The sequence below is a fragment of the Catharus ustulatus genome, chromosome 3 (assembly GCF_009819885.2).
Source record: "Catharus ustulatus isolate bCatUst1 chromosome 3, bCatUst1.pri.v2, whole genome shotgun sequence".
Taxonomy (NCBI): Eukaryota; Metazoa; Chordata; class Aves; order Passeriformes; family Turdidae; genus Catharus; species Catharus ustulatus.
Genome location: NC_046223.1, coordinates 55,472,786 through 55,498,523, shown reverse-complemented (window position 1 = coordinate 55,498,523; position 25,738 = coordinate 55,472,786). Strand labels below are relative to the sequence as shown.

The 25,738-nt window shown below is 39.8% G+C and overlaps 1 protein-coding gene and 1 long non-coding RNA gene across 7 annotated transcripts in view; one reads left to right on the top strand and one right to left on the bottom strand.

Annotated features, from left to right (window-relative positions):
* Window positions 1-1,256: 1,256 nt before the first annotated feature.
* Window positions 1,257-9,715, bottom strand: LOC116994660. Its single transcript, XR_004417544.1, has 2 exons — window positions 9,659-9,715; window positions 1,257-1,861 (listed from the first exon to the last, which is right to left on the bottom strand). It is a non-coding gene; the product is annotated as an uncharacterized LOC116994660 (long non-coding RNA).
* The window catches only part of ZDHHC14 (zinc finger DHHC-type palmitoyltransferase 14), a 94,761-nt gene continuing 78,091 nt past the window's right edge, over window positions 9,069-25,738 (top strand). For 4 of the 6 annotated variants that reach the window (XM_033056538.2, XM_033056536.2, XM_033056539.2 and 1 more), the window contains exon 1: window positions 10,328-11,119. In XM_033056538.2, coding sequence (XP_032912429.1) covers window positions 10,869-11,119 — 251 coding nt within the window. In that variant the 5' untranslated portion in view covers window positions 10,328-10,868. Of the gene's footprint in view, window positions 9,625-10,327; window positions 11,120-25,738 lie in introns of those variants that run through there. The other 2 variants (XM_033056535.2, XM_033056533.2) reach the window with 2 other exon arrangements.

Genomic DNA, 25,738 nt, shown 5'->3' with positions numbered 1-25,738 from the left:
CATTTTTTTCCTGTTTTATTCCCTCTGGTATTCTGTACCTACACTCCTCTTAATCAAATAAAACATACCAATTCAGAATGCCTCCAAGACTAATCTTTGCATATTATTTATTGCATGAATAATTTTCTTTAGAATTCTGAATTGTTTTTCTGGATTTGCTGGCTACAGTTTTATTGGTTTAAAATGTAATTATACTCCAGACTGTCATTTGCTCATCAGAATTCATTTAGATGAATGCTAATAGATTAACACGAGAGTTAGATTAAACTAACTCTACAAAAAATCAGATTTATAAACTCGTTCTCCTATTATGGTGTAAAAGCATATGTTCTACAGTATTTACAGTCATTCTCAGAACCTTGGCCAAAACATTGTCTTGACCATACAAATAATGCCCTAGCTTTTCTTATAAAAAGTTCTTGAATTTTTTAAAGAATAATTATTGGTTAAAATAATTAAGGTTAATAAATAGAAATACATCTAATGACACCCACATGGACATATTTGAAGAAGACAAACTTCTGAGAACACTTAAAAGTGAGCCATTATGTTGATTTCAATATGGAATATGCATTTAAGTGAAAATCAGATTTCCATTAGAAGATGTTGTACTAGTAGCAGAACATGAACACATACCTAGTTGAGCACACACTTCTGAGCAAAGCCCATCCATTTAAGTGTTCACAGAAATACCAGAATGATCACTATAGTAAATACATGAACAAAAATAGCAGAAGATATGTTTTTGTTTTATGCCTCTGACCACATTTGTGTATGATCAGTATCACATTTCTGTTGATTGTCAGACTTCCTTTCTCTACCGCAGTGTTGTCAGCCATATGATTCATGAGTCATATCTCGTCTTTTGTATATAGAGCTCATTGAATATTCAGATTCCACAGAGTATAAATTACCAAGTAAATTAACTAATTTTCTTTTAATCCTGTTTGCTGAGGGGGAAGCGAAGGAAACCAGGCTTTCCAAATTTGAAATTAATTCAATCATTGCAGTGCTGCACCCCTGAGCAGCAGTCCTGGCTTATTGTCCTGAAAACAATAGCTCTGAGAGGTGTAAAATGACCTGTTCTCCCTTATTCTTTTTAGTCATTGTTTTACGTCAGGAAGGTGGGAAAGAGGGGTTGGTATGAAACCAAAGACCAACATTGCTGTTTGCTGAGATAAAGTATATGAGGTGAGGCAGGTCTAGAATAGACACAAAACCAAGTGGAAGGCAGGGAAGGGAAAGAAAAGAAAGGCTCAAGAGAAAAGCAATGATATAATACTAAATCTTCCCTGTTAATGATGCTGAATGTGACAACGGAGAGATTTTCACAAGCAGTTAGCTCCATTTTGAGATGGCTTAGTTAAGTGTTTAATGATGCAGGTAGCCCCACTCTGGGATTCACAGAAGTCTCTAATTTCCTGATTCCTCCAGGAAAACTTTTATATATTTTGTGTTAATCCATATAAGCACCCATCATGGATGTGTTCCACTGACAGCAATGGATGGTTCTTCTGTAAATGCTCAAAATGTGTAGTCCAAAACAGTGAGACAGCCCACAACTGTATTACGAAGAAGGCTTTTCTCAAAATGCATGTCATGCTTCCACATAAGCTGGATAGAGTCACTTTCTTGCACTCCACAGCAAAGCACAAGTTCCTACTTTCCCACAGCATTGTGAGTGGGTGTTTTCTGAGGTAGCAGAGAAGAGAAGGAAGAGGCATGAGGAAGTATACACAGAGGAGGGCAAAAAGGGTTGTATATGAGATAAAACGGAACATATTTGCAATTGTTGTTTTGTCAGCCAGAAGTTCAGTTCCTTCTATAGCCTCAAGCAGGAAACAGTAGGGAAAAGGAAAACCTGTAAAAGGGATATTTTTAAAAACATGAGATACTAGTTAAAGAACAGCATCAAGACATTTTTACTATGTTAAGTGGTTAATTAAAATAATTGTAGTTGACAGCATCCCTTTAATTGCATGACCCTTTGTAGGTGTGTATTTTATTGCTCTTTGTTTTGTTTCCTATGGGAACAGACTAAGGCAATTGTTTAAAGTGTCAGTCGGACTTCACAGAGGATAAATTGAAACTTGCTCAGCTGAATGGGAAAGAGTAGAGACTTCAAGTTTAGCTATATTTTTTAAAAGTTTCTAGAAAATCAATGAAAGAAAGACAAATTGATGCAAATGCTTTTTAAAGTACTTGGGCGTGATGTACTACCACCCTGGGCAAGTCATGATGAGCTGGCTCATCTAATAGCCCATCACTACCAGATGCAAGGTCCTGCTCTCCTCTCTTTTCTGTCTTTAAGCTGAATCTTGTGTCCTCTCATGTTTTGCCAGCTCTTGCATCCTATGGAATGCCTCCATGAGCACATCTGGTTGAGCCTGAAGTTCAGTAGCAGCCTGAACCAATCCCGCTGCTGTCTACAGTCCTGGTCTCTGCTCCTTTATACTCAAGTTTACATAATAGATATTTTTAAAGAGGAAAGCTCTTTCCTCTTTCACTTCCCTTTCCCTGGGCATTCTGTTCCTGCCTCTCCTTTACTGCAGTCCTTTGCCATACTTTGTCATGTCCTTTGCCAAGTCATTTCAGCATGTTAAAGCAGCAGAAAATTAACTTGCTGAAAAAGAAAAAACGGAATAGTTCTTTTATTATTAATTCTGTTGATATTCTTGTACCAAGACAGCTCTGCAAAACATCTGATAAGCTGTGGTGAGACTGCAAGGGAGAGGGTGGAATGATCTGAGGAGAGGACAAGGCAACAGCCACCCTTCACTGCTGGTTCAGGGACAAGGAAATGTGGACCAAGAGCGGCCTCTCTCCCTCTGATGGTGATGGTGAGCTGCGAGCTCTGTCAGCATTCGCTGTCTTTTGTCACTTCTCTTTTGGTCATGTGGTGGCAGCCAGCTGGCCCCTGGTCAGCCTGTGGGCAGGCTCCTATTAGCCACAGTGCATGGTGCTGGCATCACGTGGGGAGCGTCATGCAGATCATGGGGCACAGCGAGGCGATGGGGAAAGGAAATCCAGCCTGCTTCATCCACCGCCCACACTGACACTTCTCTTTATATTAATTGTGCAGAACGCAAAGAATGAGACCTGGCTCAACAGCAGGGAGTTGAAAACAGCTAGGAAACACCGAGAAACTAAAAAGCAGGTTTGCGGTAAAGAGTACAGATATGTATGACCCATCATTCATCATAATTTGTTTATTTGTCTCAAGTGCTACCTTCATTTCCCATTCCTAAAAAGAAAAAAAAAAAATTAAAGAGGAAGCCCACTGCAGAAAAACAACTGTTTTGATGAAGTGGGATTGGGATATTAGAAATTTATGCGTAGTACTGACGTATTAAAAGATGCTGTTCTGCATCTACAAGGCTCTTCACAGGAAAGCAAAGCATCAAACAAACTGTAATTCACTCCACTCTTTGTGCAGTGTACTCTACTAAAACATGATGGAAAACTAGGGAAAATAATTTCCTGGCTCCAATGAGGGAACTTTCGATGTGACTGGTAAAACTAGAGAAGGTGGGGATTCTCCTCATGTATCTGTACTTTCTTGGCCCTTTCTTTTGGCTGGTTCATGTTCTGTGTCAGCATCCCCAAATTAAATAAATTGTTTTTCCCTTCAGTCAATTTAGAGCAAGACAAAGTGTTCAATAGGCTTAAAATACCACACTGATAACTTCATGCAATGCTCATCTTTACATTTTCCATTGAAATTTTAAGACTTTGAGGCAGTCTACCTTAATCTTTGAAAACAGTCATTGATCAAGGAAGCATGGCCAATTCCAAAATCTTCTGGATTTTAATTGCATTTTAAGGAGAATTCTCATTTTATTCTGCTGGAATAAATTAAAATATCCATAGATTCTGATTTCTATCCAAAGCAATGAAGTTGTATGGTAGAAGGCCAAAGTCAGAAGTTGAAAAACTACTGAAATATTCCAGACTTTATATGATCAGGCAATTTCAGATTTTTAACTAACGAACATCTGTGTTTCTAATGGAAAAAAAAAGCTACCCAGATCAAGAGATATGATTTCAACATGTAGTGGATAAATGTAAATACAAAATTGATTCTGGTCTCCAGAACTTGCCATGAAAAAGCTCTCTTAACTCTTCTTGCATAATAAACTCACCTATTACAGAGAAGTAATATATGTTACATTTTGTTAGAAGGCTGTATAATAAATGACAGTCATTTTGGTCTTTCAAAAGCAAGACTTAAGAGAGACTTAACAGCTTTTTGGGACCTGTTTAAGTTGAGCACATTGTTGTAGCAAAAAAACCCTATTTTTTTATTCTTTAGAGAGATTCTGATGTGCATTCTCACTCTCTGTTCCTGCCACCTCCTATGAAATGCAGTATTTCTAGTTTGCATAAAACATTTTTCAAGGAAATTAAGTATTTACACAAAATGAATAGTTGGTAAGACTATAAAATGATGGCACAGAAAAAGGAGAGAAATATTTCTTCAGAAAAACAGGAATATTGTAGAAAACAGGATTATTTGCTCTTAACATTGTAAACTGACATGTATGATGTACTGAAAACTGTGGCATTCAGCAAGTACAGAATGTGCAAGACACTGTCAGTGTCTTGCATCACAATGGTATTATTGCTACTTTGTTGGATTTTTTTCATTTATTTTTCAAAATTAATTGTGAAAGGTGTCTTAAAATGTGCCTAGAAAGCATGTCCACAACAGTGCCTAACTTACTTTCCATTTGTAAGAATAGCAGGACTTTCAGTTCAATATTTGACACTTCAAGTATTTTAGATATGTGTTTATATAGTTCCCCTTTTTTGACTGTAAGCAAAAAGCAATTTGGCAGTGTATCATATATGGTGTACAGAGACCTTATGTCCAAAATGCTGCAGTTTCCTAGTTTGTGTTCATTCAACCACTTAAATGCTTTTCCTGATATTCCTTCCAACACATTCAAGCAGATTCTGCCATGAAACATGGTAACAGATATTCTATATATGTAAGGTGACGTGTCATCAGAGCAAATTAGCTTCCCTGTTGTTTCAAGACTTGCCCTTGTGACATTTCTACTCTGCAGACAGGGTAAGAGACAGGAATTTTCAGCAGCAACAGCTTTTTCATTAGCATTTGCCTAATAGAAAGGTAGTCTGTCTTGGTTTCTTTTAAGCTAGGTAACATTGCTGCATCATATTCATCTTTTGCATGAGATCAACCTGAGTCACAACTAAAAAATCAGAAGAGTACATACTGTAACACATGAACTGACAAAGTTTTATGAAAGGAGAATATTTGTACAAAAATCCTGTTTGTAAGATTTTGACTATTTAGTGCCTTGAACCAATTTTCATTAATGTGAATAAACAAGAAATACTTTGAGGAATAATGTTGAATAATGTGAAATATTACTATATTTAGTGCTTTTTGTAGCAGTTTTCAAATTGTTTTGAAAGAAAACTTCAAAGAGGCATTGACATAAAAGACACGATCAATATAATAATCAAGATAATTTAATATATTAATCATTATATTAATTATTAAATTAATTATTAAATTAATTATTATATGAAATATTATCTTGGTTATATTTATTTATATATAATTAATATAATTTAAATTCCCATGAAATACCAGTACTGATTAGGAAACAAAATAGGCCATCATGAAAAGTACAATGTGTAGGACTGGATGATCCTGGTAGAATCAAAACAGATTCACTATTGAAAATAAAAGTGTGTTTGTTCTCAGAGTTTGACTTTTAGAATTATTTTTCCCAGCACTCCTCAAATTCCTTTATGTATTTCTCTCAATTAATATGCCCGAGGTTCACTTCTCAACTATGACGTCTTAAAACCCAAGGAAAGACTGTGGCATGAGACAGCAGCTTGAATGAGGTGCTGGTATTGTTTACAAATGTTTCACTTTTGAAAAGTGTTTCTGAAATTAGCCTGAGTGCTACCTGTGAAGATAAGCCAACAATGACATTTTTGCATAAACAATTTGCTCTATTTGTGAATGTCTAAAATATTCCATAATCTCAGGAGAGTACAGTGCCATGTGACATGATACAGTCATTAATATTGTCAAAGCACTGAAGATAGAGCTCCAGTAATATGATAATAGAAACCTGATGAAGACTAAAAATACTTGTCAGTGAACAAAAAAAAAATCTGTCAGCAGCCTTCTGAATACATAGGTGCTGTATTCATTAAGAAAAAGTAAAGTTATTAGCTGTTTATAAAGACCATTTTAATGAATAAAAAATGCTGTGATATCTAAGTTATGAGATTGCAGGCAAACTGTTGACAACAGGCACTACATTAGGAGGAGGAGAAGGGAAGGGATAACGTAGCAGCATCTATTACATGTGTGAAAAAATGATGCCAATGCATTTTCATGAGAGATGATATCAGAAACTATTTTTACATCCTGCTGCCAAAGGACTACTTCTTTACACCTTGCAGAGGGAGATAACCCCCATATTTTTTCCATGTGTCATTAATATTGCAAATATTATTTCTGTGTATCAATAAAATGGATTGTAGAATCACCAGGAGAGTGCCTATCAGGCTACTCTGTGTGATTTGGTTACCAAAGTAATTAATTTTCTTCAAGGAAGGGGAAGTTATCCAGTGCTGGTCAGTCTGTTCCACAGTCCCTTTGTTATCAGGCATTGTTTATGGATAAAGAATTAGCTTATTGTATTAAAGGGATAAATATTCAATTTCAAAATTCAAAATGAAATTATGAAAACAGAAAACACATTGCCTGAGAACTCAGCTGCATCCTTACATGTTTTTGCTGTCTTTCCTAGGACAACATCCAGCCATGAGAGATGCAGGCGATTGTAATGAATTTTTTTCCACAACTTTTTACAAAAGTTTGCTAAGTTTGCTTTTGGCTTTTCTGAACTGTATTGATTCCCACCACATGTCCCAAATTACAGTAATTTCACGACTGTAAGGTGCACCGGATTATTTCAATCAAAATTTTAGGCTTTGAGGTGAGCCTTATAGTCGTGAAATTACTGTAGCCCGTTCTCTATAGCTTAGACAGCTCTGCTAGTAAATCGCAAAACTGTAAAAGATGAATCAAAATTACTCTTTGTTAGCACTGGTTTATGCCTGCTTACCCATTGCAGATCATAAAATTACAGAATCATTTAATTTGCAAAAGACCTTTAGGATCATTGAGTTCAACTGTAAACCTGGCACTGTCAAATTCACCATGTCCCAAAGCACCACATGTACAGTCTTTTAAATACCTCCAGGGGTGGTGATTCTATCGCTTCCCTGGGCAGCCTGTTCCAATGCTTGACTATACTTCTGGTGTATAAATTTTTCCTAATATCCAATCTAAACCTCCCCTGTCATAACTTGAGGCCATTTCCTTTTGTTCTGTTGCTTGTTATTTAGAAGCGACCAACCCCATCTGGCTACAACCTCCTTTCAGGTAGTTACAGAGAGCACTGAACTCTCTCCAAGCCCCCTTTTCTCCAGACTGAATGACCCCTGCTCCTTCAATTGCTCATCATAAAGTGCTTCAGACCCATCACCAGCTTCATAGCTCTTCTTTGGATGCATATGGAGTACGTACTGAGCAGAAACAAAAGAAAGCAGCTTTTAGAGTGGCTCTGTCTTAACTGTGGGAAGCCTTCCTGAGCTTTCTCCAGGCACCCTTACCACCAGGGCCCACGTGACAAGGGCTTGGTGCAGGGCGGCATTTTTAGGAAAGCTCTCCCTTCATGGCTCATACCTTTCTGGGCTGTGAAGTCAGGATACAGTGAGGGTCTGAATGAATATGTCAGCGTTGGTGGACAAACCTTATACTTCCAGCAGTGTTGCCCATGTGGAAAAGAAGGCCAGTGACCATCCTGGCCTGTGTCAGAAATAGTGTGGCCAGCAGGAGCAGGGAGGTCATTCTTGCCCTGTACTTGGCACTGGTGAGGCTGCACCTTGGGTGCTGTGACCAGTTCTGGGTCCCTCAGTTTGGGAAGGATGCTGAGATTCAGGAGCGTGTCTGGAAAAGGGCAACAAGGCTGGTGAAGGGTCTTGAACACAAGTCCTAGAAGTGGCTGAGGGAGCTAGAGTTGTTTACCCTGGAAAACAGTAGGCTCAGGGGAGACCTTATCACTGCCTACAAGAAGCTGAAAGGAGGTTCTAGCCAGATGGAGGTTGGTCTCCTCTTGGGCAACCAGCAATAGGACACAAGGACACAGGCTTAAACTGCCCCAAGGGAAGTTTAGGTTGGACATTCTAAAGAAGTTTTTCACAGAAAGGGTGAACATTGGAATGGATTGCCCACGGAGGTGGTGGAGTCACTACCCCTAGAAATGTTTTTAAGGTAAGACTGGATATGGCACTTAGTGCCATAGTCTAGTTGACAAGATCGTATTACTTCATAGGTTGGACACAATGATCTCAAAGCTCTTCTCCAACCCAGGTGACTCCGTGATTCCAGCAGCATAATGGAGCATGTGGATGCCGCTAGTGGAGCAGTGAAGCATTGGCATGCAGGAGAAGCAGGGACAGCCGCGCCTGGCCAAGCACCGCTGCTGCCGAGCACTTTGGGCAGGTGGGACAGGAACCACCTCGCACTTATGACCCGGAACGCGGGGGGGCCGCGCGGCTCCCGACGGGACCGATCAGGAGTTCCAGTGCCGGCCTTCCGGCCTGACTGAAAGACAAACCCGGACGCAGTCCTCCGCCGCGGGGGAAGGCACGTAGGGCTGCCCGGGAAAAACCGGGGCCGCGCATGGGACCACGGATGCCGGACACGGCCGGGCCGGACGGGGCCAGGCCACGCCGGGCAGAGTCTCCGCCCGCCGAGAGCCGCCGCGGCAGCCCAGCCCGGCCCGGCCCGGCCCGCCCCCGCCCCGCCAGGACGGCTCGGAAGGCATGCTGGGGCTTGTAGTCCCGCGCGACACCGTCCCCCCTCCGGCTGCAAAACTACAACTGAGCGAAACTACAACTCCCGGCGGGCCAAGGGGCGTGTCTTGAGCGCCGTGTCCGAACCCGCACGGGGCGGGGGCCAGTCCCTCTAGGTCGGGCTGCGCGGGCGGGGCTTCTCTGTGCCCATCGTTCGCTGGGGGACTCGCCCGCCCTCGGCTCGGCAGCGGAGCAGGACGCGGCTGCCGCCCGGGGCTGGCGGCACTCACTGCTCGCGGCTCAGCGGAGCGTGGGTTGGGGGAGGCTCGGCTGAGCGGGAGGCGGCGGCAGTGGGAGCGGGGCTCCAGGCGGACACCCGCTGTCCGACTCGCTGCCCTGTGCTTCCAGCCCGGCCGGCGGGCGGCTGCGTGCGGGGAGGTAGCGATGGAAAAGAGTTAGTGCAGTCACCGCGCTGAAGTGGCCGGGGAGAGGGCCGGGCCGGGCCGGCCGGTGCGTGGGACCTGCTGCCCTGTCGCCGAGAAGCGGCTGAGTGACCGGCCGGCCGAGGGCGGCGGAGGGTGCGCGCCTGTGTGGTCCCGTCCCCCGCCGGCTCCTCCCGCGGGCGGGCGGCGGCTGGCGCTGCGGTGGTTACCGCCTCCCCCTGAAAATGAAGAGGTGGTGGCAGCTGCTGCTTCGGGGTCTGGCTGCCGGGGGGAAGCCTGGATAGAGGCTCGTAAAGAAGGTTGAAGAGAAAGTCGCCGCTCTCTGGTTCGCGAAGGGGGAAGCCGGGCGTTTTTCTCACCTTGCTGCGGGGCCAGAGCACAGCGAAGCCAGGGACGCCGGCGGAGAGCCGCTCCTGTGCGCCGGGGGAGGGGGCGGGATGCGGGGGGGGACCCGGCACCGCCGCGGGCCGTGGGCGAGAGCCTGCGGCGGGGCAGGGTGCGAGCGGCCGCGGCGGCGCTGAGCCGGGCGGCGAGGATGGTGCGGGGAGGGAGAAGTCCTGGCACAGATCTAGCGGCGGCGAAGCCTCCCTGTCCCCTGCCTCCCAACCTCCCTCCCGCGGGGCCGAGGCGCTGGGGAGCATGAGGCGGCGGCGGGGACCTGTTGTGTAGGGGGAGACGCGGGCAGGGAGGATGAGGAGGACCTGCTCCCGAGGCGCTGGTGTCTGTCGGCGACCGGCCGTGCCCCGGGCTGCCACGGGCTCGGGAGAGTCCCTTCCTGTGGAGTGGTGACAGGGCAGCCCTGCGTCCCTAGGTCTGCGCGGAGCGGCGGCCGCTTCCCGCTGGACTGCGGCTTCAGGAAGAGGAGAGCTTCAAGTGTTCTTCGGAAGCTGGAGTTGCAGCCTGGTTCCTTACTTGCCTTTTTGGTGTCGTTTTTTTTGGCCGTGTATTTTTTTCGTTTTTTTTTTTTTTTTTTTCCTCCCCTCCCCCTTAATGATTTGTTTCGCGTGTCTCTGGAGGGAACGTCTTAGGAATGGTCATTTTTAGCAGTGGAATCTGCTGCGCAAAGGAGGATTATAACAAATCTCTATGAATGATAGACTCGATTGCTAAACCTTGCCTTGACCAACCTTCTGACCCTCGGAGAAAACTCTCAGGGTGTGCGTGGGAAGGAAAAGACCTTCCCATTCGAAAATAAACTTGATTAAAAAAGACTGATTTTTTTTTTTTTAGAACCTAACTGATTTATAATTGCTTTTTTTCTTTTTGTCCTGTTTTATGATAAGTTGTTTTTAAAAGGATTGTCCTACCTGGTTGTTTTGTAACTGGTGGAGGAAGGAAGGAAGGATCCCTCTCAAGCGTTTCTGATGTGACAGCTTTGGTTTCTGAAGAGTTAAGTGGTGTTTGCATGATACACCTATTGCTAGTCTGGTAGCAGACTTTTCATCGTTTCATTTGCTTTTTTTATTAACTGGGGCTGGTGGAGAGGACTCTGTTGGCCAGAAGAATATTTGCACATATATATTTGTATACATTTTTGGTGGGGTTCTCCCCACATTTTAATCTTTCTTGATGACTCCTGGAGGTGGTAGTGGGCCCATGAAAGACTGTGAATACAGTCAGATCAGCACACACAGCTCTTCGTCTCCCATGGAGTCTCCCCATAAGAAAAAGAAATCAGTTCCCAAGAGAAAATGGGAGGTTTTTCCTGGAAGAAACAAATTCTTCTGCAATGGGAGGATCATGATGGCTCGACAGACTGGAGTCTTCTACCTGACTCTTGTTCTCATCTTGGTCACCAGTGGACTCTTCTTTGCATTTGAGTAAGTGACTTTAAAGTCTTCATGTATTCCTTCTCCTCCTCTAGTTATTTATGTTCTGTCTGAAAGCAAAATTAACATTCTTGTTTAGGAGAGAATGCTGACTGAGTTCCACTAATGTTGATTTATGTAATTGAAAATACGATCTGATAAGATGTTGAAGGGTGCCACAATACAGTTTGGGTTATCATACTCTGTGGAAAACTAATGAGAATCAAGGTTGAAGTTGCTTTAATACCACAGGTTTCCAGCTCTTGCTGGTGTTGAATGAGGAGTGTAAAACAGCAGGTTTGGGATGACCAGGAAATGATGAAGCTCCTCATCTGTCAATTACTGTGAAAATCAAAACTGGCACATGCAAAAATACTGATGCTTTGTCACAGAACTGAATGCAGGGAAAGCAGTGTTTTCATTAGTTTATGAATCAGGCATGGTTTTTTGTTTGTTTTGGGTTTTTTTTTACATCGTTTTAATAACTTGCAGATGAGAATCCGAAGTGAGGAGACAAAAAAAAGAGCTGTATAATTTTGCATGTACCTAGCTTTCCACCACTAGGTAACAGCATTACTTTCTCTTTGTGATAACTTGTATGGGAGTTTAGTCTTAGTTTAAGATACATTTGCTTTGGAGGTTTGAACTGTATCTTTTTAATGTAAGTTTCTGGTGTCCTTCTAGGGCCTTTTTCTCTGTAGCTCTGGAGTCCTTTTCATCTATATAAAGTGAACACACAGTGACAGCAAATCAAATATACTGATTTTTTGCTCTTTTGTTGTAGTGGTTAAATGAGCTATTGGCAGTAAAGGATTAGGCACCTGATGTCAGCAATATAGTGTAACTTTTATTTACTTAGCTTTATTTAGGAACCAAGTACTGCTAAGAACACTTCCTATAAGAACAATTGAGTTATCTTAAAGGGTTAGTGCTTCTTTACCTGCTCTAAATTGCCGTAGTTTGACTTTTGTCTGGAAAATATCCTCCAATTACTTTTTTTTTTTTGCAATAAGAACTATAACTAAACTTCAATGCTGCCTCCAGAAATTGTTTTGCTAAGCAGTACAGTTGAAAGCCAAGGGTCATTCATTACTTGGTGTCTTCAAGCAAGAAGATAGGGACATTAACAAACCCTAAATTCTACCTGTTAAATGCAGATTATCTTAATAGTGATGTCTGTAAAGAAGGTAAAAATGCTCAGCGGGTAACCAGTGGCTATGTGTATATGTGGGCTCAGTAGATGAATTGTCATTAGTGGGCTCCAGGTTACTTCAGATGAATTTATTAAATATAAATCTTCTGCAGACATTATGAAGCTACTTGAGTATCATTTGAGTAGTTGAAATAACATAGACAATGATGGTACCCATGCTGCAAGTGTGTTTACTTTCCTGGTTATAAACGGGTATTAAAGGTGTAACCTGATAGTATTGCATTAGGACTGGGTACTACTCTATTCTGTTTGCCATGATTAAGCTTTTGGAAAGCTTTTCTATGTGGGCTGACACTTCTGTCTGTTTGCAGTCTCATCACCTTGAGCTCTGAATACTGGTGGACTTCCTACAGATACCAGAATATAAATGTAGGATTGAAAGTATAATGTTTTATAATCAGGATTGTAAAACAGATTTATTGAGCCACCATTTGCAATTTATTTATATGTTTTAATCTTTCAGATTTATATGAATAATTTATATTATTTGTATGTTTTGATTGTTCAGAGATAAATTTTCTTTACAGCTGCATGATTCAGAACTGCTAAAGCAGGATGAGCTGCTAGCGATTCATCACCTGATTTTATCACTACTGTGAGCTACATGCTCTACTGGAGTTGAATCCTGAAGCTTCCATTGTGCCTTTGAGAATATTTACAGTGTAACCATATGTGATTGACAAGATTTTTAGTCGAGGATTTTCATATATAGTTGATACTTATTCTTACTGGCAGTCTTGAAGCAGGGAGGTATCTTTATGTAATAGAACAGTGTAAATTCTCTGTGTGTGTACTGGTCTTGAGTCATTCTTGTATCACTTGCGCTCTCCTAGGGAAAATCAAAGTAGAGGGTGGCAATAGTATCCCATTTTTATAATGATAAGGTAGGTTTTGGTCTTTAGAAAGCACTTGCATTGAAAAATTATTACTCATCCTCTGAAGGCTAATTAAAACCCAAAACTAAAACCTGTGAGAATTGTGTTTAGTACATCCATGATGGTTAAACTGCAGAGGATTGTTAATGTTATGAAAAGAGGAGAGTCTGGTATTGAAGAGTGTTACTTTCAAGCAGTTTCTATTTGTGTCTGTTCCTAGTAGTGTGAAGTTACTATTTATTGATCAGTGATAACATCCTCAGTGTTAACTGTTGCTGCCATTATTGGCCGATTTGATTGTGGCATTCCTCATAAACCAGCCATTTATTGAATATGACAGAAATGTCTTTCAATCCTTTGTGTACCTGTGGAGCAAAGTGGCATTTAAATGATTGTGTGCTGTGTGTCTGTGTAAGGTCAAGCTGCCATTGAAGAGGAAGGTACCTTGTATGTTCTTGGAAATGTTTGTTCTTTTTCACTGCAGTGGAAGTAAATTATTTTGTCCCGTTTGGTTTTGCAAATTTAAAAATGGGTACTCATGGTTCAAGTCATTCCCTGGTTACAGGCTGGGAAGCAGGGAGAGGTCAGAAAGATTACTTTGACAGCTAATTCCTTGGAAATACTTCAGCTTTGTTCCTTCAGTGCGAGTCCCCTCCTTTCTATTTTACTTTTGACATCCATACATCCAGAGCTGTATCTCATGTGCTTTGGAATACTCTCCAGGCAAGAAATACGTATCTTGGAGTCCACAAATCTTATGTCTCCAAAAGCATACGTATGTCATGCATCTTGACCTGTACAGCTTTTGACATTGAGTCATGCCTTTGTAATCTTTGTTTCTTTATATTTTGCTTTTTTGCCTTTTTTCTACCTACTTTCTCTAGCTCCTGCTTTCAGCTGGTTTTATTCCTTTCTCTCTGTTGACTTTTATCTCTCACCTACTCGAAGTGCATCACCACTTCTTCCTTTTATCATTTCACTGTTCTTTTTCATTTTCAAAGAGATAAGCCAGAATTTGCTTAAAAGAAAAATGACAAACTATGAGTTTTCAAGCAGGTAAAATATTTATAAGTCCTGCTTCCCTCCCTTTCCAAAGGAAGAGAATGCAAATAATAAGCAGTTTTATTTCTGTAACTTGTTTATTAAATGTAACATGAATGATTGCAAACACTTTAGGCTTCTAAGAGAGATGCTGTGCTGAGTTGTTCTTAAAAGCTATGTCTATTTTAAATTGCTCAAGATGAGACACCACAAATTATTGAATTTGTCTTTGAAATTTCGGTATGTTACTTTGCCTTGAAACTTTTTTCTAACCGTAACCTTGAGTTATTTAGCTGTTTTTTCTTTTTTCTTGTAAAAGTGACCTTGTGTTGCATTTTGGTTTTTTTCTTTGCCTTGCACTGGTACAGAGACGTGTATATTTTCCCAAACTATTTAGTGCTCATTTATCAAGGTAGCTATTTTAAAGCTTAGAAAACAAATTCCTCTCCACAGACCTAAGATAGCATCTGTAACTGAAGAGCAGATCTGTTGCTGTGTGTAGCCAGTTCAACCATTGTATTTACATATATGTGAAGTACTTTATTTGTGCAATAGAGGCAGAACTGACATACTTCATACTTGCTGCACTTAACTAGGTATACATATTCAAAGGAAATTCAATATGCTCATGGTCATTTGGGGTCCTGTTTCTGTAGGTTATAGGAAAGCAAAATGGAGGCTGGATGACATAAATAGCACAGTAGGATTTGTGAAACAACCATATTGTTGTTAAAGGGCAAATCTCATGGGGATGCACAAGATCACGAGTTCCAGAGTGGTGGCTGATGACCTCGGCTATCTTGCTACTGTGAGTTGCCTCCAAGTGCTCCCTTTCCTCTTGGGCCTTGCTGGGCAGGTAGCAGGAAAGAACATGTCTGCACCTGAGCTGCTTCAGCTCAGGCAGGCAAATTAAACTTTCTATAAGAACGTGGGTTTAAGTGAAGATGCCGGCTGAACTGAATTGACTCAGGCACAGTCATGTTTTCTTCTGTCAACTTATTTGCAGGGTGAGTGGCTCTGGAAGAAAGTTGAAGCAGATGGTAGCATGCTAGAAGGGCTGAAGCAGTGCAGCTTTTTTCTCTGTAAATGTGAATCAGAGCCCTATCACTTCTGATGCCATTTGATGCTTGCACACTGATTCAGCAAGCTGGAGGGTTTTTTAGTTTGTTTTGAGCTAGCTAACATCTGATTTCTAATTTTTTTTTGTTAGCATGTGTGTAATTGCATTTTCTTGAAAAAGATGTATGCTGGAAAATTATTTAAACTGAGCCTGTTTATGTGTATACGTGTACAAACCATTGATTTCTATACACTCGTAGTTACTGGCAGCCTGTTCCGTGCCTCCCACTTTGAAAACATTCAGGACATTCATGAGTCACAGTTTCTGATGCTGTGTGTGGATTGTTCAATATTGAACTTTGTGGTGAAGTGGTGTAACTTGCTGCTCACTGCGACAAACCTCTGTGTGTAAACACTGATGTCAGTAAGCTGAGCATTTTCACTGTGGTATCAACAATCCTTCTCATCTTATGGCAAGTGTTTTCTGCTCTTGCAAGAGGTGGTCTCTTAGCAAGAGGTTGTGTGCCAGGTAGGTGGAATGTTCACTTAATAACCTCCTTTATCTTTCCTCTTATTTCCTCTGTCATTCCTCTGCTCTTAAGTAAGTTACTTGTGTATCTTGATGACCATGTCCTTAAACTATGAGTTCCTTAAAAGAAAATGCTACCAATCTGACTTCAATCCAACTGTTAAAGGCTGTTCTAAGCTTATAGGGCATTTCGTGTTAAGCATGTCAAAATAGATTTTAAAGCAAAAATCATAGTATGTAAACTAAAATTATTATTCAATGAGAGAACGGCATCCTTTTCTACATGGAAGGCAGTCCCTGCCTAATTGTACATGGTGACATAGGTCAGTGCAGTGGTCAGTAGGTGTTCTTTTCTCCCAGTCTTTGTTGCCTTTTTTTTAAAACCTGTCATTAAAATTAAACCAGAGGAATATTTCTGTTCCTTATTTTGTCATATTACACATCTCTGATAACTTAGTGAAAAAGACGTGGGATACAGTAAGTCTGATCTTTAGGGTTACACTTTGTATTGAGCAAGTGATACTGTCAATTTCTAAGGGACCATATGCATTCCAAGCAGAATGTTTATTCTTTGCACTTAATTGCCCTGAAAATGTTAACTGTCAGAATCAAATATCTCCCATGTACTAAGTATATCTAGTACTTTTTTCTTGATGAGGGACTTTTCTTCATTACAAAAAGAGTTTGCTTAATCTCCTAAGTTTCTCAGTGATCTAATAGTTTTATGCTACCATATCTCAAAAGTATCACAACACTGAGCAGGTGTGTCAGTATAAAATTGTAAACCTGCTTTGAATTAATTATATGATATAAACTGAAATCCTTCTGCCCAGAGATTAGCTAATTGCATTTGATATTAGGTCATACACTTCTGTTTTTCAAGGCTGGATCTATTTACATGGAAATTGACAATGACTGAATACTTAATTTTTCAGAGTAAAATTCTGTGAGAACAACAGAAGTAAGGGTAGCGTCTCGTTTTCAGAAGTCATGTCTTCTTTACTTCCCCTGAAACTGCAGAAACTTTTAATGGTTTTGTAACACTAACCTGCTTTCCAAAACAGCTGTTAAACAACTTTTTTCTTTCTTTATGAGGGTGTTCGATTTGTTGATTTTTGGTGGTTTTGTTTTGGCTAGGGATTTTTTTTTTTTGTATTCAGCTTAGTTGATGGCATTTATCTGCTGTTTCATTGAGAATTTTTGAACACTTCTAAAATTTTTTCTACTCGTATTTCCATCTTTTTGTTGTGGAGGTGCAAGGAAATGAAAATAGGGACCATAGTGGTATAATGGGATATCAGCTTCTGGGGTATTGGCTTCTCAGATACTATATCATTTAGAGACCTTGAGGAAATAATTGTGTAGCTTTGGATCATTAATAAACATGGATCTTCAGAGTGAAATGTGAATGTTAGTGGTCAACTTTGTCTAATGCCACCCAAACCCTTGGGAAGTTCAATCACTGTTGTTTTGTTAGTGGGTGTTTTCTAGGCTCGTCATACGTGTTGTAGATAGGTGTTAATCCTTACCTGGAATATTTTATATTCATTCCAGAGAGGGGGGAAAAAAGGTAATTTTCATTGTTTAGTTATTCTTGTGTGTGTGTGTGTATATATATATATACACACATATGTATATATGTATTATGTTTGAATTTATGTATCTTCAAATGTGTACAAATGCTGGTGGCAAATACTTCTCTGCATCTTGAATCTCCAGAGTACAAGTTATGACTTGTAATCTTGTGACAGTTGTTTGATAAAATCTATCTTAATGTATCACTCAGAAGTTTGAGGTTTCTATTGTTGATATCTTCATATTATGCCTGTTTTATTTTGTCATTCCCTGAGTAGGTGCTGTTGTCCCTTTGTCTGAATGAATGTGTGTTAAAGGTATAAGAAGTATGTTTTGGGGACTAGTGTAGTCATGTTAAATCAATTTACACTCATGACATCTATCTGTTCTTGGAAGACTGGTATTGTGATGTGACTATCTAGAAGTCTTCTCATATCAACTCTGCAGAAATTTTCACTTGTGTTTTAAAGGAAAGATGGTCTTTTTCAGGTGTTTTCCCATAGTTTCTCAGGAATCATGTTACATGCTTAGGTTCATGTAAAGTATTCTTGTCATTCATATTGAAAATTGGACTAATTATGCAAAAAATATCTTTGTTGCTACATAATTTGATTTCTGTCATAGATGTCACATTGCATTATTATTTTGTAAATGGCATTTCATACAAAACAAAGTATCTCAGTGCATCTGGATGACCAAGAAATGGTCTTCTGGGTGTGGGTGAGGGGAGGGTAAAATACTGAACTAAAAAATATCTGGGCTTTTTTGTAGATTTTAACACCTAGGTTTTACTTTTTGAATAATTAAAAACCCCAGCAAAATAAAGTTTCTAATGGAAATAGTCTCTCCGTTCTAGTGCAGCATTGAGCTGTTGGCTGTAGCATTCAAACATAAATTAATTAATGAGAAAGTAAAAATTGCTGCAGAAGAGGAGCAATCTGAGAATGTTTTTAACTTTCTAAGCTGCATGCTTGTTTCAAAACGGCCCAGTCAAAAAACCCCACAACACTAGCTTAAAATTCTGGAACATTTTTAAAAATTACTTAAAAAGTTGAACAGCTCTATCTAGGAAATTTTTCTTATCCTAACAGGTGATTCTTGCAAGTGAGGCTGTAGTAGCTGATGATGACTTCAGGTCCTGGCTGCCAATAAAGGTTTGCACATAACAGTGCACTTCATCTTTCATGTGACAAAGCTGATGGAGAAAGGGGGAAAATCCCCTGACATCAGCTGGAGCTACCAAAAGTTTATTCAACTTCATATAATTACAGCCCGTTTGTTTTTCAGAACTTAATACAAAACTGTAAAGCGGATACATTTTTTACAAATCGGAGGAGGAGACAAATTGAGAAATCAAGATGAAGTCTCTATGTAACAGCCCCAAATAAAATTCTGTTTATATTCCTCATGTTGCAGTAGTACTAGATGGTACTAACATAAAACATACTTCTGGAAGGATGCTGAAGTTGTTTTGAAGTTTCAGTTTTGGGCAACACATACCTTACTCTGTTGTTTCTGTTCATATTTGAACTCCTACTCATAGTGCAGTGAATAGGCAAAGTGGGCTTTCTGCAGTGTGCATCAGTGGAGCTCTTATCCAGATGGATCTTCAGCTCAACTACTTCAACTACTAAGTTGACAGTGTGCTGTACTGCTATATGATTATATATGATTATGCAATTCTGTATATGATTACTTAGGTTTCATCAGCGTCCGTAGGGTTTATTCACATTATTGTGGGATAGTGCCTAATGAGATCTTGCATAATGAGCTTGGCTAATGAGATCATAGCTGGTTTTGTTTTATGTTTTTCCACCCCCTGAAGTTGGTTACTGCAATAAATACTGGCAGTGTGCATTTGTTGTGGTAAATATGCAGTTAGTTCAGCTGCTTCTATAAATTTTACTCTGATTTAAAAAAAAAAAATTATGAAACAAATCAAACAAAATACTGAAAATTAATTTGAAAAGAGAACCTGAACTCAGAAGCTGATGTACATAAAATCTGAAGTTTGTGAATTTTGTGTTATAGTTTAAATGCAAGATAATATTTTTACGCTGTCTGTGTTGAATGAATCTATGAAATTATTCTGAAGGCATTAGTATACATTTCTTGTACATATGATCAATATATATCAGCCGTAAGAACAAGGGACAGATATATTAGAATTTGTTAGTATTTTAACATAAATATTCGGCATAATACTACAAATTATGAATGTAGATTAAAAACATGGTCAGGAATTAGAAGCTTCCTCTTCCGTCCACCTTGCAAAAGGAGTACCAATACAAAATTTCTCTGATTTTGACAAATTTTGTATCCCCTCTCTTTTGTGTATCAGTATGTGTATATCAGGAGCTTGCATGTCCATTACAGTTGTGAGATGCCCCACTGGTTATGAATGCCATGATTCTGGGCAGAGAGGCAAGTGTCAGACCAACCTGTACTTAAATTTTGCTGGCATGCTTGTTTGTGCACATGGTGTGGGTTTTCATGGCACATCTATGCATGTTCCCTAGTAAACACTTTTACTAGCAAAAAGGGTTTTCTAGTGTTCAGTTAGTATATGGAAGACTTACAATTGTTCCTTATTTGGAACTCTGTAGAGCAGTTAAAAGTATTACAAAGCAAAGTAAAAGCTAGAATACTGTGACTTCTCTCATCAGCATTGTGACTCACTAATAAACTTGCTTCTTGTGAGTGTGGTTTCCTTAGAGCTGGAGCTCATAGTGCTTCTATATGAGAAAAAATACAATATTTAAGATACTTTTATTATTTAACATGATTTGAACTCTTTCCAGGGCTGAGAGGTACTGGGTGTGGGAACAGCAAGTAAGCTCTATCATTAGTCAGGGTAGATGGGTTCATGAAGTGTGCTGCACAGTGTGATACCAAAGATTGAAGTGCACTCTTGTAAGAGCATATTCACTTCTGATTTGCTTCATTGCGTAAGTTTGGAGAAGAGAAAGCTTGTGAGGGAATCCTATTTAGTAAGTACCGACTGGGGAGAGGGAATGGAAAAAAAGAGCTTTGGACCCTTCTCAGTTGTGTTTAATGACAAGACACAAAATAAATTACTATTAAAACAGAAGAAAGAAGGATGGAGATTTTTGTGGGTTTTTTTTGCGTTTTGTGTTTGGTTTTTTTTTTTTTTGGTGTGTGTGTTTTGTTTGTTGTTTTGTTTTGTTTTTTAGTCTGCTTACCTGTTTGTTTTGATTTGTGGGTTTGGTTTTTTTTTGCAGTGAGGATGATTTGACATTGGCATAGGTTGCCTGGTGAGGCTGTGGACATACTGAAAACCAGCCAGATGCAGACCTGAGCAGTCTCCTCTGACCTTTCTTTCATCTGGAGCAGTTAGACTGACTTTTCAGAGGTCCTATCCTACCTCAGCTGCTCTGTGATGTATGTGAAAATCAGACAACTTACGATAACACAGCAAAGTATGGTGGTTTTCATCTAGCAAGATAATTTTAATCTTGTTTTAATGTCTCATTTATCACCTGCATACTTTATGAGAACTTCAGTTTTATCTAGTTGTAAAATATGAACCTAAGGTCTCAGTCTAACAAAACTTAAAATTTCCAAGTGAAAGTCATAGGTCTTCTTTCTGACCCTTCTATTTTCTCACGTTGAATGTGACTTTCTCAGTTCAAAATGCATTTTCCAACAGTTTTTGGAGGTTCTTCTTTTCTTTTTTTCTGCTGTTCCTCACCAGGCTTTGCTCTCTACTATTCATCTGGCTTTTGCTGAATTATAGTTAGTATTTTCTTTTCTTATAAATAGCAGCATTAAGTTTTAATAAATTTCATACAGAAGAATGTCTCTGTAAACAGTTGCTCCAGCAGTGTTATATGTTCATCATGTTGTCTTTGTTTTGCTTTTGTGAACTTTTCTCTCCTTCCATCAACGTTGCTAGACACTTGTTCACTTTTGATAGGCTTAGATCACTGTTGCTGTAGAAGGGATGTGAAGACAGTAAAGTGATTAATTTTTCCCTTTCCATAGTCACAAAAAATGACTATCATTTTTTGCCTGTCATCTGCACTGTTTGCCTATATCATTATGCAGATATGTGAAATCATGAAGTCTGTCTCCCAGTGCTTGAATCAGGTCAAAAAGTCCTTCGGATCCTGCAGTTCAGCTTCCTTCTTGAGCCTGCTGCTTGACAAAACCCACTTCAGATCAGCTTCCATACCTTAGATGATAGTGTGTTACAGCTCCTGAACTCCTAGATATGAACAAAATGGCTTGTCTGAAAAGCTGCTAAAGCTGGATTAGTTGTCTTTGGGGAATGGAAAACACCCTAGATATGTCAGATTAGTCCAAACTCCCTTTAAAGGGTGATTTGCTTAAAATTAAATGTGTAAATAATTCCAGCAAGGCAGGTGTCCAGTTCTGGATTAAAATTGGAAATAAAATAAGAAAGCTTAAATGATACAGAGTATATTTTATTGAATATATATATATATATGCATATGAATCTCTGTGTCCCATAGCAGCTATCAGAATTTTTTCCAAGGCTGGTGAAAGCCAAGGGGGACATCTTTCCATACCACATATCCAAAGCACTGTTTTGACTGAACTTCATGACTGCAAGCCTGCCTTCTTGCTTTGAGAGGCCAGAAGTTGACATTCCAACAAAACTATTTTGTAGGAGCATCTCAGTTTCCTTTCTTGAAAGGAAACTTCGTCTTTGCAGGAAGATGAATCTGATAGTTGTAGAGTGCTAAAAAGGATGGACCCACCTCTTCCCTTCTCCAGGCCTCAGATGTCACCTCTTTTGTCTTGCTCTGTTGTTTTTCCCACCCAACAGTGAACCACTTCAGGGAGTTCCCTTCCTGCACAAAGCCTATCCTCCCCTTCTGCCCACACAAAGAAAAGCTTTCTGCTGCTTTAGATCACTGAGCTGAATCTCTACAAATTCAGAAGAAATGTTATTTCTAGTGAGAGGCAGGAAGTTGTCAGATCATCATCGCTGTGATTTCGAACTGTATTGCAACTTTAGGGAACTTGTTAAGTAGTTTTGGCTCTTTTGCATCTGTGAGAGTGCAAGTAGAACATCTTAGTTGCTTAATGGAAATCTACAGAGTTCTGACTTTTTAACCATGTTTTATTTCTGAAGTTGAACTGGGTTGTATTTTGTAGAACTGCAGCATCTTTCAAATAACACCCTTTAGTTTTTCATGTCTTAGGGATTTTCCAATTTTTTTTAAAGACCTCCAATTTGTAACACAACACAAGGGCGATAACTGAAGCAGTGTTTCTTCCTGCATAATTTCTGGGGTAGTCTGTGTTGCCCATTTCCAGGCTGCAGAGCCAATGTATTGTATTGCATTTTGATAGCAGAGCCTGTGGAAAGCTCCATGATTGCTTCTGGACTTTAGTCATTGTAAAAACAGCTGAGTTAGCTCAAAATATGCTAAACTGAACCAGGAAGGGAGTATTGTCAATTCTTGCCATTTCTCCCAGCTTCAGCTGAGATAACAAACAACATAAGGAAATAGCATTTAGTTACTTGCTTGGGTGGGGTTTTTGTTTTGTTGGTTTGTTTACTATTGTAAATGTTGAAACTTTAAGTTTAGGAGGTCGAAGGAAGGACGATAAAGCAATTAATGGAAATCTGGACAGCCTGCGTGCATGAGACTGTTGGAGTGTATGTCTCTATTCACAGTGCGGTTAAAAAATGGCCTTTAAAATTATTTTGTTAAATAAGACACCTAAAGCTAATTAGAGCAAAAGGAATTGTCTATAGAGCAGAAGATGGGGAAGGAGTTGGACTGAAAACTGACAGAGATTAATGTCATTCTATATAAGACCTTGAAAGGGTAATCATTCTTTTACAAGACGCAAAGCTCAGAAGGCTCTCTTCACCTTGAGATGTGGAGGCTTTGGGACTTATCAATGATGAGATCAGTGTTCATCTTTAGAGTAGAATATGGTTTTTTTTCCTCCACAGACTCTTAGGATCAAGCAGCACTGTGCATTGGTTTTTAACACTAGCCTCTGAAAGCTGGAATCTCATTTCCAGTACTTGAGTATATCAAAAGTAGTGTGCTGGAGGGGCAGAGGGACATTGCAGAGGAAAACCTATAAGGACTGGGTGGGGTAAAATAATTTTGCTTTTTTACTTGGCTCATACTCAAAGAGTTTTGGAAACTGCCAAGTGACTATGAATGTGAAAATCCAAACAGTCTGATATGTGAAAATAACTGACATACTTGAGTCCCAGTAAGTGAAACTGTTACAGGCTGATATCCAGCTCAATTGAAAGGTAAACATGCCCTTCCCAATGGACATACCTTTCTATTATTGCATTCTAGAAAACTTTAACCAGCAGTTCAAGTTGCTAAATGATAGTCTGAAGGTGCAGTTACCCAGTGTTCTTGGTGAAAGTAAGTTTATTTTTTGTTCTGAAACTTTTATAAACAATTTTTGGCACTAGCTCTTGCTATTGCAACAAAGAAATGCCATTTGCGAAAGATCAAAAGTTTGTTGCTTCTTAGTTCAATCGGAAAGAAGTGACATTTTATTGAAATAATAGTCACATAATAATATTTTAATTTCAGTTTTATTGCAAGTATTACTTCTGACTGCACAGTAAAAGTCAAAGATTTAAGGAGCGTATAATTTGTTACTGAAGTTGATCCCTACAGGTAAGAGTTGCATAGTTCTGTTATTCAGAATGAGTGCAGCCCTAGGCCTGCTATACTTATCCTCATATTCTGATGGAAAGATGAACAGTTTTGAAGATTGTTCAATACATGCAGAAGAGTTGGGGGTTGAGGGGGAACAAGTACTGGAGAAGAACTGAACTACTGTAGTATTTGCTTCTGGAAATGAATTTCATTTACTCTAGGAAAAGTTGTTTGTTTCCATATTAGTACCTATAGGTAAGGCAGTAATAGCTTGGGATACACATGCTGGATTTTTCAGTTGTTATTGCATCCAGTACTGTAGACATAGTTGGACTGTACTCTTAAGTTGCTTATGCATGTTATGTCCTATCAACATCCCTCTCACTTCAGAGCCTGAAAGTAAGAAATAAATATATTGAAAAATGAAAAGAAATGTTGACAAGACTTGTGATGAAACACTGACAGTCCTGCTTCATCAGTGCAGAGTTAAGAATGCTGGGAATGATAGCATGGGGCATAGAACTTTGTTATTTGACTCCTTTGGAGTTTGTTTATTTATATATTTGTTTTAAGAGGAGGTCAGGAAAGAGAGCTGTAATGGACAGTTACACTGGTAGTGCTTTAAGGTTTCAAATTCGTGGGGCTATTTTTTTCAGTCCAGAAATACTTTCCCCTTTTCTTACTGTTCTTGATTTCTCTTTTGCTAGTCTTTCAGGACCAGGAAGCTATGTAGCTCTGAACAGCATTGCTCTTTTTTTGACTTCCAGTATGGTAACGGTGAGAAAAAGATCTGGGAGAGACTGGCTTGCAGGTCACAAATAGAAAGACAGTGGGTTATTCTTGCTCTTGGTTATACGTAGGCAGGAGTCTGCATGTGGGGGGGGCTCTCAAAGATGTGTGTTGTGTTGTCTTCATAAAAGTACTGACGTTTGCCAAGAACTTGATTTTTAACTAGTAAAATCTGATATCTGTGGCTACACTGGACATGTCTCTCTGAGGGCAAGGCAGAACTCCTTCACTGAAATGACATTTTTGAGCAATGCCAGCCTAACCACGAGTTTGGTAGTACAGCTGGTTTTGGGAATTAAGCTCTGCTCTGTGGGGCTGCTTTCACCTGTGGCTGTAGGCAGCAACTATGAAGAAACTCTTTGAATTGCTTCATTCAACACTTGACTTCCAGTTTCTGCAGTCTTGAATTCTATACAATGTTATTATGCAGAAGTCACCTTTTTGTATACTCTAAGTTCATCTCCAGAACTGTCCTACCTAAAGCTATAAGGGAAGCAGGATTCTCTGGGTGGCTTTGAGGTGAAGGTCTTAAAACTAAAAGGCATATGACAGAGGAAGGGGAGCCTCGCAGAAGAGTATCAAATTTAACTTCTACAGGCAGGCTGGCATTTTATTTCGTTTTGGCAGTCTTGAATGTAGCAATCTTGCAGTTTGTTTTAGAGTAGCTTTTCTGTGTGTAATTATTAGCCCACTAAGTTCCCAAACAGGCAGTATTTCTGTTCTTTTCCACATACTCCCTCCCAAACCATTATCTCATCTTCTCTTGTAGTATTAACACCTTGCATGTGCTTGCTCTTTACTGTTGTGTTCTGTGGAGTGATGCTTCTTCCTCAGGGTCTTTTCAGAGAGCCATAAATGGTGCAGCACTGTCTCTTCTGCTCAAGACAGCTTTTGAACCTGTTTCAGTGATGGGAA